This window comes from Kwoniella europaea, chromosome 3 (assembly GCF_036810445.1).
Source record: "Kwoniella europaea PYCC6329 chromosome 3, complete sequence".
Lineage (NCBI taxonomy): Eukaryota > Fungi > Basidiomycota > Tremellomycetes > Tremellales > Cryptococcaceae > Kwoniella > Kwoniella europaea.
In genome coordinates this window covers 1,402,736-1,418,905 of record NC_089489.1, presented here as the reverse complement: position 1 = coordinate 1,418,905, position 16,170 = coordinate 1,402,736, and the positions used below count along the sequence as shown (strand labels likewise).

Sequence of the window (16,170 nt, the reverse complement as noted above, 5' to 3'; positions counted from 1 at the left end):
CTTAACTGTCTCTTCATCCCTCTCTTTCCTTTGATATCCGACTTTTTTTGGACGATTCACAGTCTACGAGTCGAGATATACCTATCCATCCTCACGTCCTTTATCGCTGTTACTCGTCCCTCATAGATCTAACAGACGAGTCGACTCGAGTATCAAAGTATATGCTGAGGCATCTCTTACTCAAATACTCGACTCGCTCTTTCCGAAACACCAGTAATCTCGGATATCAACCTATCATTCATTTTAAAAAAATCAATAGTCCAAGCGTAAAAACGATATCAACCTATTCACCACCGTCTCAGTCGCAACGTAACAATAGTATAAATATGTCATCAGAAGAGCAGAAAGTAGCTCCTCCACCTGACCTCTTACCTGCAGAACAGGCCAACCCGGCTGAAGGAGCCGCCGCTGCGGTCGCTCCTGGAAGTTCAGCCGAAGGTGGAAAAGAGCAATCAAAGAACGCAGGTAAGCAGCTGTCTCGCCCTTATTGTCCTTCAATAGAGCTGACGAATGGTGAATTACTTGTAGCCAAGAAAGAAGCTAAACGACTTGAGAAGCTTGCCTTGAAGGCTGCTAAAGGACCTGCTGTAGCTCAAGGCGCAAAGAAAGATAAATCAGAGAAGAAGGAGAAGAAAGTTGAAGCTCCTGTTGAGGAATGGGTCAACACTACACCGAAAGGAGAGAAGAAAGGTTAGTTGTCATCTGACCTGCCACTCATCTAGCACGGTCATGTGAACTGACGAACGTTTGTTGCTGTAGACGTCTCTGGTAATCTCCCAGCAGGGTATGATCCAATTCAAGTCGAAGCTGCTCATTACGATTGGTGGAATGCCAAAGGATTCTTCAAACCTCGTTATGGACCTGATGGTAAACCTGTCGAAAAAGGTACATTCTGTATCACCTTCCCTCCTCCAAACGTCACTGGTAATCTGCATATCGGTCATGCTTTGACAGTCTCAATTCAGGATGCTATGATAAGATGGTATGTCATCTGTCAACCTCAGAGGAGACGAAGATAGCTGATATCAAAACAATGCTATAGGAAACGAATGCAGGGATACACTGTACTCTACCTCCCCGGATATGATCACGCTGGTATCGCTACTCAAGCAGTTGTAGAACAGAGATTGATGAAGACCGAGGGACATTCGAGGCATCATTATGGGAGAGAGAAATTCTTAGAGAAAGTATGGGATTGGAAAGATCAGTGAGTGGATTAGCTCCTTTTCTGACTTCGTGATCTACTGTGATGTGAGCTAATGAGAATATGTAGATATCAAACGAAGATAACGAATCAGATGGAGAGACTTGGTGGTTCGTTCGATTGGGATAGGGTAGCATTCACAATGGACGAGGTGAGTCATATGCGCTATCGGTACGACTAGTAGTACAGAAAAGCAAGTATTAATGCTCTGGATGTAATGTAGTCCTTGAGTAAAGCCGTGCGAGAAACTTTCTGCATCTTGCACGAAAAAGGGTTGATCTACCGTGCAAACCGATTAGTCAACTGGTGCTGCTACTTGAACACTAGTTTGTCGAATCTCGAAGTGAGCCTCATTTCATGGTGTTTTTTCTCAGACCATATCTAGAATATAGTTGACCTGACGTGGTGTTAGGTCGATCAAATGGCTCTGACCGGTAGAACACTGCTGAACGTTAAAGGTTACGACGCCAAGGAGAAATTTGAATTTGGTGTTATTACTTCTTTCGCTTACCCTATCGAGAACTCTGGTAAGCCCTCTCCATTGATTATGATATCGAATTTCTGCTTATATAGCTATATAGACGAAAGGATTATTGTCGCTACCACTCGACCTGAAACCATGCTTGGTGATACTGCCATTGCTGTTCACCCTGATGATCCTCGATACAAGGTGAGCTTATCGGTCTATGCTGTGACCCATCGTCACTGATCATCATTATCACAGCATCTCCACGGTAAATTCGCTGTCCATCCCTTCAACAACCGACGTATCCCCATCATCACCGATGCCATCACTGTAGACATGGAGTTCGGTACTGGTGCTGTCAAGATCACTCCTGCTCATGATCCTAACGATTTCGAGTGTGGTCAGCGTAATAACCTTGAATTTATCAGTCTAATGAATGACGATGGTACATATAACGAGAATGCCGCTCCTTACCAAGTAAGTCATTACGATTCTCCTCTTTACAATCAGCAACTTATCAATGTTGGTAGGGCATGAAACGATTCCACATTAGGAACGAGATCATCAAGGCTTTGAAAGAGAAGGGTCTTTATGTCGAGCAAAAGGACAATGAAATGCAAATCCCTATTTGCTCGTGAGTTCCTTTCAGTCATCAAAATGGGGTACTCCGATAACAATTGTGCTATAGTCGATCCGGTGATGTCGTCGAGCAAATCCTTAAACCTCAATGGTGGGTCAGCTGTCAGCCTATGGCCGAGGACGCTCTCAAAGTAAGTCGTAGTGATAAACTTGGATAGGTCGGGACTGACTCTCGTATCAGCGAACACGTGCCGGTGAACTCGAGATCAAACCTAAAACTTCTGCTAGTGATTGGGTCCGATGGATGGAGAACATGCAAGACTGGTGTATCTCCCGACAGCTTTGGTGGGGCCACCGATGTCCTGCTTACCTCATCAAATACGATGGTGAAGCTCCTGACGTAAGTGAATCATTCAATATGCAAAGAGAGGTATGTTTACTGAACTGCTATATGTGTAGACCGGTGATGATAAGAATTGGATCGTTGCTCGAAGCTTTGAGGAAGCCGATGCTAGAGCCAAAGAGCAAGCGAACGGGCGCAAATACACTCTTGAGCAAGATGAAGATGTGCTCGATACTTGGTTCTCATCGGCTCTCTGGCCATTTTCCACTATGGGCTGGCCTGAAAAGGTCAGTATGCCTTCAATTCAGCTATTGATGCTATCAGCTGACAGATGTGTAACAGACCGCCGATGTAGAAAACTTCTACCCCAATAGTATCCTTGAGACCGGGTGGGACATTATCTTCTTCTGGGTTGCCCGAATGGTCTTCTTCGGAAATGCCCTTACTGGCAAAATGCCCTTCAAGGAAGTCTACTGTCATCCAATGATCAGAGACGCCTATGGACGAAAGATGTCTAAATCACTCGGAAATGTCATTGATCCTCTCGATGTCATCACTGGTCAAAACTTGCAAAAACTTCACAACGATTTACGAATGGGTAACTTGCCTGAAAAAGAGATCGTTAAAGCTGAAGATGGTCAAAAGAAGTTGTTCCCCAAGGGTATCCCTCAATGTGGTACGGATGCTTTGAGGTTCACACTTTGTAACTATACTTCAGGTGGTCAGTCGGAATTCTCACATCAATAATAGCAAGAAAATGATAGCTGATAGTTGTGATTTGTGAATTTAGGTCGAGATATCAATATGGATATTGGACGAGTTGAAGGATACAGGAAGTTCTGCAACAAACTTTGGAACGCTACCAAGTTCTGTTTGTTCAGGATGGATTTGGTAGATCTGAATGGTGTAAGACAACAGAGTACATTCGTTCCCAATGCTTCGCCATTGGTAAGTTAGCTATCGCCTCATGGAAACTCGTCTTGACCAAGCTGATAATGACATTTGTGTTTAGCCGACGGGTCAAGAAGGTTTGGTCGAGAAATGGTTGTTCCATAAACTCAACCTCGCGTCTGCAGCTGTATCTAAAGCTTTGGAGGCTCGAGAATTCTCAGATGCTACCAATGCGGCTTACCAGTACTTCTTAAATGACCTGTGTGACGTCTTCATCGTAAGTCAACTATAAAATCCGCGAGAAACTGAAAGCTGAATGATTTGTCCCTTGGATGTTATTAGGAAGCGACTAAACCTCTATTTGAAGCTAATACCGATGCTGCCTCTAAACTTTCCGCTCAAAATACCTTGTACACATGTCTCGAAGGTGGTTTGAAACTCTTGCATCCTTTCATGCCTTATGTTACTGAAGATCTGTGGCAGCGATTACCAAGAAGAGAAGGTGATAAGTGTGAAACTATCATGTTGGCTCCTTTCCCTGAATATGTGAGTTATGGGTGAACCACTCTGCTGCTTTAACAGCCGTATATGCTAATTTGCATTCGGTAGATCTCTCAACAAGAGTTCCCTGAAGCTGCAGCGGAATTTGACGTAGTTGTAGAATGTATCAAGGCTGCGCGATCTATCGTTGGGTTATACAACTTGCCTACGAACGGTAAGACCATCGAGGATAAGATTACTGGTGAGTCTTTCCTGCCTGGTCAAACATCTTCATCCTGTTCGAGAAAAGTCAGACTCAGTTGCTGAATTTTATGATTTGTTTACTTTTTTAACACTAGTCATCGTCCAAGTTAAGACCACTCAACAAAGACAACTTCTCGAATCTCAGGAATCTATCATCATAGGTTTGACCAAGGGATGCGGTACAGTCAAGTTCATCACGGATGATTCGGAAGTACCTAAAGGATGTGGAACTGAGTTTGTCACTGCGGACATCAACGTTCATATACCCGTTGCTGTAAGTGCGCTTTGGCTATAAACTAATCGACAGTCTGTTGATGTTTCTGGTAACTTATATAGGGCAAAGTAAACGCTTCAGCAGAAGTTGATAAACTCCAAAAGAAATCCGCTATCGTCGAATCAAACAAGAACAAATTGATCAAGTTGATCGAACAACCTAATTACGAAACTACGATCAAAGAGGAAGTTCGAAATTCCAATTCAGAGAAATTACAGAATTTGGAAGTTGAGATTGAAACTCTTAGATTGGCTATTGAGAGATTTAAAGCTATTTTGTAAATTAGCTAAAATAAACTAGAATAGATTGGGTTGGATGCATATATATATATATATATGTTTGCATCATCTTCTTTGGTCGACTTGCAAAACGAGGCAAGGTATGTTCCGAAAATGGTAGTATAGTATAGTACATTCTGCATAGATGGCATAATTGAGTATTATCTACAACTTGATTTTGACTTTTCCCACTTCTCACTCACTTGATTTGATTCGATTTGATTCGATTGATTTTGACTGATCGTATATACAAATGGCAGATACGGATATTCCATTCTTTTAGTACTACTCCCTTCTCCCCTTTAGCTGTTCGAACATATCCTCAATATCCGCTTTACTGACTGATTGCCCTGATGAGACGTGTTGCTGTAACATCGTATTGAGGTGATCTCTGCAATACATTACATGATATCACAAAAGATTAGTGAGGTACATATAAAATTGGTTATATCAGAAACGAATCAACCCACTTCAACCTTTGATATCCGTGAAACGCTTCTATAGCCTGAACTCTAGGAAGGGAAGTCATCACTCTTGATGTAACCTGTTCGATCGTCTCTTCTATTTCGATATCATCATGTGTCAGCTAATCACATCTCATATCTATCGCTATTAGAGGAGTTCACTAACCTTGTTCATCATCTTTTGGAGGTTCATATATCTCTTCATCTATCAATGGGAACGGTAAACTAGCAATTGTCTCTTCCTATCGACGAGCAAACAAGTGAATCAGCTGCACATTCGTGCCCATTATGACAGCTGAACGAGAGCAAAAAAGCTCACATCAAGTTGATCTTTCAGTTGATCTCGTACCCCGTTAGCTAAGAATATATCTCCTTTACCTTTCCACTGCCAACCTGATGACGATGATGATATTGAGTCGGTACCTTCCGATGTCGATTTGTTACTCGCTGTAACGGGAGTCGCTAGGCCATTTTCCAATCTAATCTTCTTCGTAGACTCTTCTCCCACTTCATCGAAATCTTCAGCTTTCCGCTTCCCCTTCTCTTCGACATCCTCCACATTTTCGCTTTTACTCGTAGTCACCTCTTCTCCACCTCCGGTCTTGCCATTCACATCATTACCTGTATCTAATTTCTGTCCAATCACCGTCCATCCACCTTGACTACCGTCCGAAGTAGGCTCAATGATCATCCACCCATCCTTTCCTGCTTGATTCCGTAGATATTCGTTACCCTTCACACAATCTGCGCAAATCAGACCGTCGTAACTATCCGATCGGATCAGTACAGTTGACTCTTCTTCATCTTCTTCGTCTACTACATTCTCGGAATTTGGTGGGTTGTTTGAGGAAGGGTTCGTTGTAGCTGTAGGTTCAGCTGGATCTGTATCGTCAGGTTTGACCTGTGTTGGCTGTGTACTAGAAGAGAAGTTGGGACGGAGGTTGAGACATGACTCATGGAACCAGTCCTACGTATAACGCCCAGATCAGTAAGCACCACATTATCATCATATCATCCCGAGTTACAGTTGTCGTTGGTAGGAAGGGATGAGATGGATAGACTCACTTCACAAGCAATACAACAAATCATAGCTTCCGTTTCCGTCTCAGCATCATATTCCTTCCCACACCTACAGAACTTCCCTTTGTAATTCTGAGTATACTTATTCTTCTCATTGGGTTCCTGTGGCTGTTGATGGGGTGGATACAGACCGCATCTCCTTCGTTTGGCTGGTGGAACAGGTTCAGGTTGGGTCGAGGAAGTCGGACAATCACATCGGAAAGAACGACGAGTCCAAAGTTCGACTAGTCGATGTTCTATATCATAGTATCTATCTTTATCAGCTATTAGTCTACGATGAACATGTCCCCAATGACCTTACCCGAATGACAGGATATTGAACATCCATAACATACTCCCTTTTCACCGCAATCTATGTCAATTTCCACGCCAATCAGTTCAATCCAAGGTCGAATTGTTGAGGAAAACCCAGCTCACCAAGACAAGACCATACACTCTGTCTTAGATATCCTTTAGCATATGTACATTCATCGAAACTGTACGGTAAGGCCTCTCTGGCCTCTTCGGCCATACGATCAGAGGTATCTATGAGAGATTGAAGGGTGATTTCGGATGGAGGTGGTTGCGAAGCTAGGTAGGATGTGGGTAGGAGGGTGAAACGCGTGGAAGATGATGGTGATTCCATTCTGATCTAGACTGATTTTTCGAACAATGGTCCTGCTCTGTACCAGGCCATGTAATGTGAGGAGGATGTCACGTTTATATGCCATACGTTGTACAAGCATATCCTAATCTGCTCTGATATCCTTGTGAGTATGGATGGACGCGTCAAAGTGGAGGGCGGTCCGATCAGTCAAGTTCAAGTGCACGACTGCCACAGTCCAGTGGTCCCATTTCCGATCTTATCATTGGTGGCGACATCATCCAGAAGGTCAGCTACTCTCACAGGGGTTCTGCTATTGAGAAGTATGGTCATGTATCATGCATCAAGAAATCAAAGTCCTTATATACAGTATATGCAGAAGGAAATCATTTCTACAGAAAAGGTTTAGAACGTTTCAAATTGTATTCATCTTTCCAAAGGAGGTATATTTCTTATTATTACGGTAAATGTTCACTCAACCAGTTGAGTCGTTCTTATATCTCTAACTCAACGGAACGTTGGCACCTTTTTGAGCCCCTATACGATCCTATCAGCCATGAGTCGCTATATCATGACGAGGACATGAAAGAGCTTACCGTATGCTTCAGACTTACGAGGGAGGAGATCCTGAAGGGACGGAACCTGATGGAGCTGAGCCTTCACCACCGGAGGTAGAGTTACCACCTTGTCCACCTTCATCGCCTCCACCGCCTCCAACAGAAGAAGATTCGTTCTCGAAAGCACCTTCAGCGGTGAGGTAAGCAGCAGCGGAAGTAGCGACAGTCTCGTTGGTGTTAACACCGACGGTGACCCAGGCGTAAACACCATCTTCGATAGAATCACCAAGTAAGACGTATTCGACGAAAGGATCAGAGGCACCTTCGATAGCTTCTTCGGCCAAGATCGAATCTTCATCATTCTCAGTGACGGTTTGGGTATTGGAGGCGTATGGTTCGACAGTAGCAACTTCAGAGAGGAGATCTTGATCAAAGAATAATTGACCGATGTGGATGGCTGACGAGTTACCTGAACCGTTGGCACCGGTACCGATCGTACCGTTTGAATAGAGTGTGGCATTGGCATGTCCGACGACGTGAATGTGAGTGGCTCGACCAGTGTAATGTCCAGGAACGATGGTTTGGAAAGTGGCTACACCGAGATCATCGGTTTCTTGTAATCCTCGAAGGAAAGTTTTGTTGAGATTACTTTCATCTGATGAATCTCCATTTCCACTTGCTACTACACCTGAGTATACTCCCGAAGCATTACAGTGCCAGATTTCCCAGTAGAGTTGAGGAACAGGTTCACAAGTGGCCACGTCGACAACTTGAGTACTGAGATAGAGTGGTACACCATCTTGATCCTCGGTGATGTTTGGTCGAACGTATTCACCAGATACCCAATAAGGACCAATGGTGACTTCGGGTTGGAGGAGACAGGCGTCACTACCGACAGTGCCGTTACCGAAGAGTTCAGCAGAAGTGATGTTGGCAGTGATGGTAGTGAGGTTGGAAGCGTGAGAGGTATTGACGAGAGTTTCTCCGTAGTCAGTGAGCGATGTTTCACCTGACATTTGTCGTTTTGCCATATTTGATTTCTTGGCTTTGAGAGCGGATCGGAGAGCATCGATCTCTTGAGCTCTTCGAGAGGCTACTTGAGAGTGGAGTTCACGCTTTCTAGCACTGTTGGAACATGAGGAGTAACTTCGTCCAGAGTGTTCGAGGAAGGTCCGTTTGGCAAGAGCAGCATGATCGTCGTGGTGGTGCTCTTCACCTGGGTGTGCAGCGGCACCGAGAGCAAGTGAAAGGAGGATGGAAGTAACGGCGAATCGCATCTTTCTATGATAGCGGATGAATGTTACAATAAAGTAGAATCTGGTTGAGTTGAATTGGATTGGGAGAAGATGATTATCCCATGTTTTTCTGCTCAAGTCAGCCTCTTTATATCCATCTATTCAAGTTGACCGCAGCCACATCCGACCAACGAGACAAAGGGGTAATCAAACGAAATACAGCAATACAGCACATAGCGTCATTTACTACACGAAGCTGTCCTCGACCGCAGTGAGAAGGTGTTAATGTACCTTGGAAAGCAGTCAAGTCTGGAATTGGCTGGTCTCAACCAATCACTCTGAACGTATTACACAGTACCTCGTTAGATCCTTTGACCTTGGCATTGACCTTGTAGTATGCATTACCCGAATCCCCATTGGACACAACCATCATGTCCTTTGTGACAATTAGGGGCCATAGGAAAAATAGTCGAAATTACTGTATTCCGCGGTCAACTGCAACTCGATTTATCACTGCGCCCCGCAGTTCAAACTTTCTTGGCATTGCTATTTTCGTGGTTTCACGCCACTTACAGCACGATTCCAACTTTATGCACAATCAGATGTATGCACCCGTGTGTCAGCTGAGGATTGTGGTCTGCTGTACACAATGGATCTGCGGAAGGGTGATGTTTAATATGTAAGTGAAACTAGAAGACTGGTTGATGTTGAGGGGGTTCCGACAATTGAGGGTACCATTGACCATGAGTCAATAAGGTGTCACGTCTCCCCACCTCATGTAATCCTGCATGGGCATCGAGTTATGGGAGACTTATGACATGATATCATCTTAGAGATGACTTACTCGTGAAGACCACCAGCCAGGCATAGAGCAGATCAAAGTGAGAAGAGATAAATCACTGGCGACGGAAACTCGTGACTATCTAATTACGACGCGCTCCAGTCCAAGCCCGTTGGGCTACCAGCTCACCAAACTTGCTTGATTGACGATGCTTGTAATGCTTCAGATTCGTAGTATATATACATGACAAGTGGACGAGCGAAGAGTGTGCTCCATTGTATAACGCTTAGGGAGAATGCGAAGTATCTGGTGCTGAACGTTGTTGTACTGTACCCACCCCACTCTTACATAGGATTCTACGAGTACTTGTTCAATCCCCCCACTTGAGTCCTCCGACTATTTGATTCCGTCTGACTTCTCTATTTGCCATCCTGCTCGTCTCCTCAATCCTGACATAGATGACCATTGTTCTTCTGATATCCTGCATGTAACATCACAAAACAAAAGAAGAAAAAAAAAACGCTGTAACACTCTCTACGCCATGCCTAGATCTCCTCGACGTTCCCGTTCACCGGAAGGTAGAAGAAGCAGTCATAGAGGAGGACAGAGAAGTCCCTCGCCATCATCGTCATCAAGGTATGAGCGTTCTTATGGTGGTAGCTCATCACGAAGGTCTGACGATAGGAAAGTTTCTTCTTCTTCACGTTATGACCAAGACGACGACCGTTATCATTCCTCAAGAGACAGGGATAGAGATAGATATAGGGATAGAAGTAGAGAAAGGGACAGGGATAGGGATAGGGATAGATATCGTGGTGAGGATGATTCTGGTCGAAGGAGAAAAGATGAGAGGGATGACAGAAGACATCCTGACAGACGAGAACGAGATCGTTCGAGAGATAGAGATCGGGACAGAGAAAGGGATGAACGTAGACGAGAAGATACTCGATCTAGAATACGCACAAGATCACCATCACCTCCTCGAAAATCTTCCGTTCCAGCGCCAGCTCCAGCTTCAGCGGTACGAACGCCTTTGACGGATAATGCCACACCGACTGGATCTCCTGCACCGGAAACTGAGGAAGACAAGAAAAGGAGAGCAAAAGAGAGATTAGAAGCTTGGAAGAAACAGAGAGCCCTGAAAGAAGGTAAAACGGCAACGCCTGAACCTTCATCGAGCGCTGTACCTTCCACTAAACCTTCTAGTCCTGCTCCTCCTAAACGTGAGTCATGCCTTTCTCTCCTCTTCATTCCTACATTTTGACAGACCTGGCTCAACATACCTTATCCCATAGCTACGAGTGGCCTACCAAACAAACCCACTGCATTCTCCTTATCACGAATCGGCTTGCCTCTCAAAGCTGGACCTACACCTACGCCGCTGAAGAGATCATTAGCGGCTAGTCTAGATGACGATGATGATAATTCGGGAGATAGGAAATTGCAGAAACTAGGAGATTTACCTGAGATCAATCCCGATGTACAGAGTGGAGATGCAGCTCAAGTCGATTCGATAGGTGACGATTTAGCTGTAGAGAACATTAAAACGGAGCTGAACGGTGATGGAGCCGCGGAGGATGCAATGGATATAGATGAAAAGCCTACATTGAAGGAGAAGGGGAATGAGAAGGAAGATAAAATTCAAGTTGATGAGGAAGAGGAGGAAGATCCGTTAGATGCGTTCATGAGAACGAATGTGGAACAAGTCGTTCAGGTGAATCAAGCGGATGCCAAGCGGATGGGATTAAGGCAATCGGGCGATGATAGTGAGAATGAAGAGGAGGATAATGTCAAGGTGGAAGATAAGTTGGCAGAAGCTGAGGCTTTGTTGCAGTGAGTATCCAGAGTCTCCCTACCATTTATAGGCAGTTAGAACATAGCTGATACAATATTTACAGACAAGCTGCCGCTAAATCACGTAAAAAGGATTTACCACCGCCCGATCATTCTAAAATCGATTACGAACCATTCCGAAAAGCCTTTTACAACCCTCCTCCGGAAGTGCTAGAGATGGACGAGGAGGATGCAGAGTTGTTGCGATTGGAAATGGACGGTATCAAGATCAGAGGTCAGGACGCACCTAGACCAGTGAAGAATTGGGGTGCATATGGTCTACCTACTCAATGGTGAGCTTATTATATCGTTCGGAATTCAGCACGTAAGCTGACGCTTTTTGGTTAGTCTCGATGTCATCCGTCATCACGGATGGGCCACTCCAACGTCTATTCAAGCTCAAGCTATACCTGCCATCATGTCTGGACGAGATGTCATTGGTATTGCCAAGACTGGTTCAGGTAAAACAATCGCTTTCCTTCTACCTATGTTTAGACATGTTCGAGATCAACGTCCCGTATCAGGGAACGAAGGTCCCATAGCGGTAGTCATGTCGCCTACTAGAGAATTGGCTACTCAGATATATAAAGAATGCCAGTCGTTCCTGAAAGTTCTCAATATAAGGGTAAGTCATTTATAGCTATTCGAGGCAGATACCCAACTAATACTTTGTATATCCTAGGTAACTTGCTGCGTTGGTGGATCTTCGATCTCTGAAGATATTGCAGCTATGAAGAAAGGAACTGAAGTCGTCGTTTGTACTCCTGGACGAATGATCGACCTACTCACTGCGAATAACGGAAGAGTTACGAACCTACGACGAACAACATATATAGTCATGGATGAGGCTGATCGAATGTTCGATATGGGTTTCGAACCTCAAGTGATGAAAATCATCAACAACGTACGACCTGATGCTCAAAAAGTATTATTCTCAGCTACTTTCCCTAAAACAATGGAATCCCTTGCGAGGAAGATCTTGATTAGACCCTTGGAGATTACCGTTGGTGGACGATCAGTGGTCGCGCCTGAGATTGATCAACGGGTGGAAGTCAGAGAACCCGATTCCAAGTTCAATAGGTTGTTGGAGATTTTGGGTGAAATGGGTGAAGAGCATAAAGATGATGAAGATGATTTCAGGACGTTGATTTTTGTGGACAGACAGGAGTCTGCAGATGATCTTTTTAGGGATTTACTCCAAAGAGGATACGTGTGTGCTTCGCTTCATGGTGGAAAGGAACAAGTGGATAGGGATGAAGCGATAAAGAACTTCAAAAGTGGTGATGTACCGATCATCGTGGCTACGTCTGTAGCTGCTCGAGGATTGGATGTGAAGGAATTGAAGTTGGTTATAGTGAGTAACATACAATCAGCCGATATTTTCATTTCAGGTTTCAAATCGATGGACGTGAAGCTGATAAGATCTCTGTTGTTGACGCAGAACTACGATTGTCCCAATCACATGGAAGATTACGTGCACCGAGCTGGAAGAACAGGTCGTGCAGGTAATAAAGGCACTTGTATCACTTTCATCACTCCGGCTCAAGAGAAATTCTCGGTGGATATTGTCAGAGCATTGGAAGCCAGTAATGCTTTCATACCAGAAGACCTCAAGGCAATGTCTGAGAGTGAGTTCGAGTTTCATAACATGATCTGGATTCCATTCTTGGCTTGTTAGCTAATCTCTTTGTCATAGACTTCCTTGGAAAGATCAAATCCGGTAAAGCCCGAGCTGCAGGAAGTGGATATTCCGGTAAAGGTCTCGAACGAATCGAGAAGAAACGTATCGAAAAAGATCAAGCTGAGAAACATACTTATGGAGATACTTCCGAAGCACTATCATTGTCCTCCCGAGAAGGTGCAGTCATACCCTACAAACCCAAAACGACCGAATTCAAGCAACCTGAAAATCCTAATGCTCACAAGGGAGATGCCGATTACACTTTCACCGAGATCAAAGTGGAGATTGTTCACGGACCTGCACCAGATAGGGTCATACAGAATAACCCACCACCTAAACCTACCATGGCTGCTCTTCCTGCTCAGACCATCGCCGCATTGGAGAAAGCCAAGAAAGAAGGACGTACGGTTGATGCTGCTAATCTGGCCAAGGTGGTTGCTCGTCTGACTCAATCTATTGAATTGACCAAAGCGGAGAAACTCGGTTTGGCTCAACCTGTTAACAGTAATGGAGTTAGAACCAAGGATCCGGACGCAACAGATTATCATGCGATTTTCCCCATTAACGATTATCCTCAGAAAGCTCGATGGAAAGCGACAAACAAAGAACAGATGACTTTGTTACAAGAAATAAGTGGAGCAAGTATAACGATGAAAGGATTGTACTATCCACCCGGAAGCGAACCTGGACCAGGGGATGAACCCAAATTGAGCTTGTTGATCGAAAGTAATGATGAACATAGAGTCAGGGCGGCGGTTGATGAGATTAGGAGGAATTTGGTTGAGGCGTCTGTGGCGGCTTTGAACGTGAGTTCTTATCTTGTGTGAAGGAATAGATATGTTGGCTGATGTAGGTTGTTTGTTTCTGTAGACCGCTGATAGAGCGCCGGGTGGAAGTGGACGGTATGCTGTGTAGTTGGGTTGTGAGATTTTGTACAGATGATTTGTCGATGGATGAGAGTCATGTCGCCCTCGGCGATCTGAAGTATTTACATGTATACATGTGGCCATCATTGGCGAGTATCAGTCATGCATATGCACAATCAAGTGTCTATGAACCCGCTCGATATGGGCTGCATGCATTAAAACAGAAGATAGAAGATACGTTGTTAGTATGTCGTTCGCGAGTGGAGGTTCAGCTCGCAACTTTACCTCGGATCCGAAGAAATGAATAATAAATAAATACATGACGATTCAAGTGAATCTCTATCTTGCTTTCTCTTTCTGTCCAATACCATCATTTCATCATCAAACGTAAAGGCTGTCTGCCCTCCTGATCTGCAAGAACACAATCGAGGTCTTCATACTTGTTCGATGCCACCGAACACACCTCCATGGGTCGTCAAAGACCTATCCACAATCTTGGGTCTAGGTTAGTGACCTGCTCGGCGTCTTCTGAAAGGTGATTTAGCTAACGAGAGACCCATTCTGAAAGATGACGAGACTATCAAACAGATGATCATACCTGATATGGAATCTTACACTCATGAAGCCAGACTGAGAGTATATCTTCAGGTGAATAAGGCTTTCTTTCTTTCTTTCTCTCCTGTTCACCGACTTATTCACCAGATTTGCTTTTGGTAGTATCTTATGAGAGAGCACAGCTGATTGTATAATTCGTTGTATGGATCTATAGGACTTTCTCGGTCCTTCGTCTCAATCACAATCATTCATCAACCGTTATATATCCTTTCGATTCCCTTCTTTACCTTCCAGTCAAAGTCAAACTCAACCTCAACCTCAACCTCAAACTCAATCATTGACACCCAACCCATCGTCCCTCAAACCCCAACCTTCCAAATCGAAATTGAAGGCACAGACACCATTGAACCTATCACGACCAACTTCCACCCCGGGCTCATCCAGGATCAGACCTCCCCCAAACAATATACCCGAAGCGTTAGAAGCTGCCTTCGGACCTGGTGGGAAGGTATACCAGAAAAAGGATTTAGACGAAAGTGGGTTCGGTGGATGGGGTAAATCAACGGGTGGTACACCCAAATCAGGAGGTGGAGGTGGGTATGGAACGCAAACTCCCTCTGGTTCACAAAATCAGAATCAAAGGGTGAGGCAAGCTGGAGCAATCAATATACAAATTCAAGAACCCAAAGCACAACAATCCCAACAAGCTCGTTTGGATTTTCCCACTTCCAGTACGAGTGGAAGTGGAGCAGGGAGCAGGACGAGCAGTTCCAAAGGGAAGAGCAGGGCTGGGGAAGAGAAAATATGGGATAAACCGAAATCCAAGACTGTCAAGAGATTAGAAGGGATAGTAGAAAAGTTGAGAATCATCAAAGAAAGTAATGGTGAAGGGAAAATTAAGGATGATAAAGCTATTAATTGTTTCTGTCAAGGTTAGTTGGTTTTGACGTACTACTCACTCAGTAGCACTACCGATAGATGTATATGATAAACTAACATTTTTCACATTGTTAATTGATACCAGCTCGAGTTCATCCTTTATCACCCTACACACCAATCTGTCAATCATGTGGTCTAACCCTATGTAATCTCCAACAACCCTATCTCCCTTGTCCATCATGTTCTTCCCCTCTGTCTACCCCCGCTCAAACATCCCGGTTGATCCTCCGCCTGGAATCTGAGATTGAACAGCAATTATCTAAAGAAGAGATTGAAAGGCAACAAATGGAAAAAGAGAGATTGGAGAGATTGGCAGTCCAAGCTGGAGGAGGTTCATTCCCAAGTTTACCTGGTCAAACTCCCTCGCAAAGCATCGTAACGACCAACAACCAGGGTAGGAAAGTGATTAGTATAGGAAGTAAAGTAAAAGGTAAAAGTAAAATCACGACTACTACTTATATACCCAAGCCACCCACACCCAGTACACCTAAAGAAGTGGGAGAGGGAGATAAGATACCGGATGATATCGTTCCGCGTTTGAGGTATAATCCAATTGATAAGATTAGGTTAGAAAAGGAGTTGAATAAATTACTGAATTACAGGAAAGAACATGATAGACCTTATGGAGATCCAAAATTACTTACATCGGATAAGGATGGAGTGGTATTGGTTTATAGAGAGTTGGTTGTTCCTGTGATTAGGAATGAGGAGACGGCGGGAAGGAGGAAGAAAGGAAAGGCGAAGAGGCTGGGTGAAGGTGGGAGGGAAGTTCCGGGAGCATAAGTATCAAGGAATCCATATATCGCTAGTATTCCAT

General features: G+C 44.3%; 5 protein-coding genes across 5 annotated transcripts; 3 read left to right on the top strand and 2 right to left on the bottom strand.

The window, feature by feature from the left end:
• Positions 1 to 326: 326 nt before the first annotated feature.
• Positions 327 to 4,782, top strand: V865_008379 (valine-tRNA ligase; the record flags this gene model as incomplete). Its single annotated transcript, XM_066232115.1, has 20 exons — positions 327 to 465; positions 529 to 690; positions 760 to 982; positions 1,043 to 1,207; positions 1,274 to 1,355; positions 1,428 to 1,547; positions 1,617 to 1,731; positions 1,786 to 1,874; positions 1,929 to 2,147; positions 2,201 to 2,304; positions 2,359 to 2,440; positions 2,491 to 2,649; positions 2,709 to 2,879; positions 2,935 to 3,313; positions 3,383 to 3,540; positions 3,605 to 3,760; positions 3,826 to 4,029; positions 4,093 to 4,225; positions 4,323 to 4,501; positions 4,564 to 4,782. The coding sequence occupies 20 exons, from the start codon at positions 327 to 329 to the stop codon at positions 4,780 to 4,782; spliced, it is 3,258 nt and encodes a 1,085-aa protein (XP_066088212.1).
• Positions 4,783 to 5,064: 282 nt separating this feature from the next.
• Positions 5,065 to 6,948, bottom strand: V865_008378 (uncharacterized protein; the record flags this gene model as incomplete). The annotated part of the gene is made up of 7 exons (XM_066232114.1): positions 5,065 to 5,170; positions 5,250 to 5,340; positions 5,410 to 5,485; positions 5,563 to 6,210; positions 6,309 to 6,559; positions 6,625 to 6,675; positions 6,741 to 6,948. 7 exons carry the CDS (start codon positions 6,946 to 6,948, stop codon positions 5,065 to 5,067), a joined length of 1,431 nt encoding a protein of 476 aa, XP_066088211.1.
• A 568-nt stretch (positions 6,949 to 7,516) lies between these two features.
• On the bottom strand, positions 7,517 to 8,740 carry V865_008377 (uncharacterized protein; the record flags this gene model as incomplete). Its single annotated transcript, XM_066232113.1, has 1 exon — positions 7,517 to 8,740. One exon carries the CDS (start codon positions 8,738 to 8,740, stop codon positions 7,517 to 7,519), a length of 1,224 nt encoding a protein of 407 aa, XP_066088210.1.
• Positions 8,741 to 10,020: 1,280 nt separating this feature from the next.
• Positions 10,021 to 13,908, top strand: V865_008376 (pre-mRNA-processing ATP-dependent RNA helicase PRP5; the record flags this gene model as incomplete). The annotated part of the gene is made up of 8 exons (XM_066232112.1): positions 10,021 to 10,702; positions 10,775 to 11,312; positions 11,378 to 11,605; positions 11,661 to 11,937; positions 11,995 to 12,666; positions 12,754 to 12,940; positions 13,009 to 13,799; positions 13,864 to 13,908. The coding sequence occupies 8 exons, from the start codon at positions 10,021 to 10,023 to the stop codon at positions 13,906 to 13,908; spliced, it is 3,420 nt and encodes a 1,139-aa protein (XP_066088209.1).
• A 398-nt stretch (positions 13,909 to 14,306) lies between these two features.
• On the top strand, positions 14,307 to 16,136 carry V865_008375 (uncharacterized protein; the record flags this gene model as incomplete). Its single annotated transcript, XM_066232111.1, has 5 exons — positions 14,307 to 14,364; positions 14,428 to 14,507; positions 14,629 to 15,007; positions 15,095 to 15,346; positions 15,439 to 16,136. 5 exons carry the CDS (start codon positions 14,307 to 14,309, stop codon positions 16,134 to 16,136), a joined length of 1,467 nt encoding a protein of 488 aa, XP_066088208.1.
• Between the last annotated feature and the right edge of the window lie 34 nt (positions 16,137 to 16,170).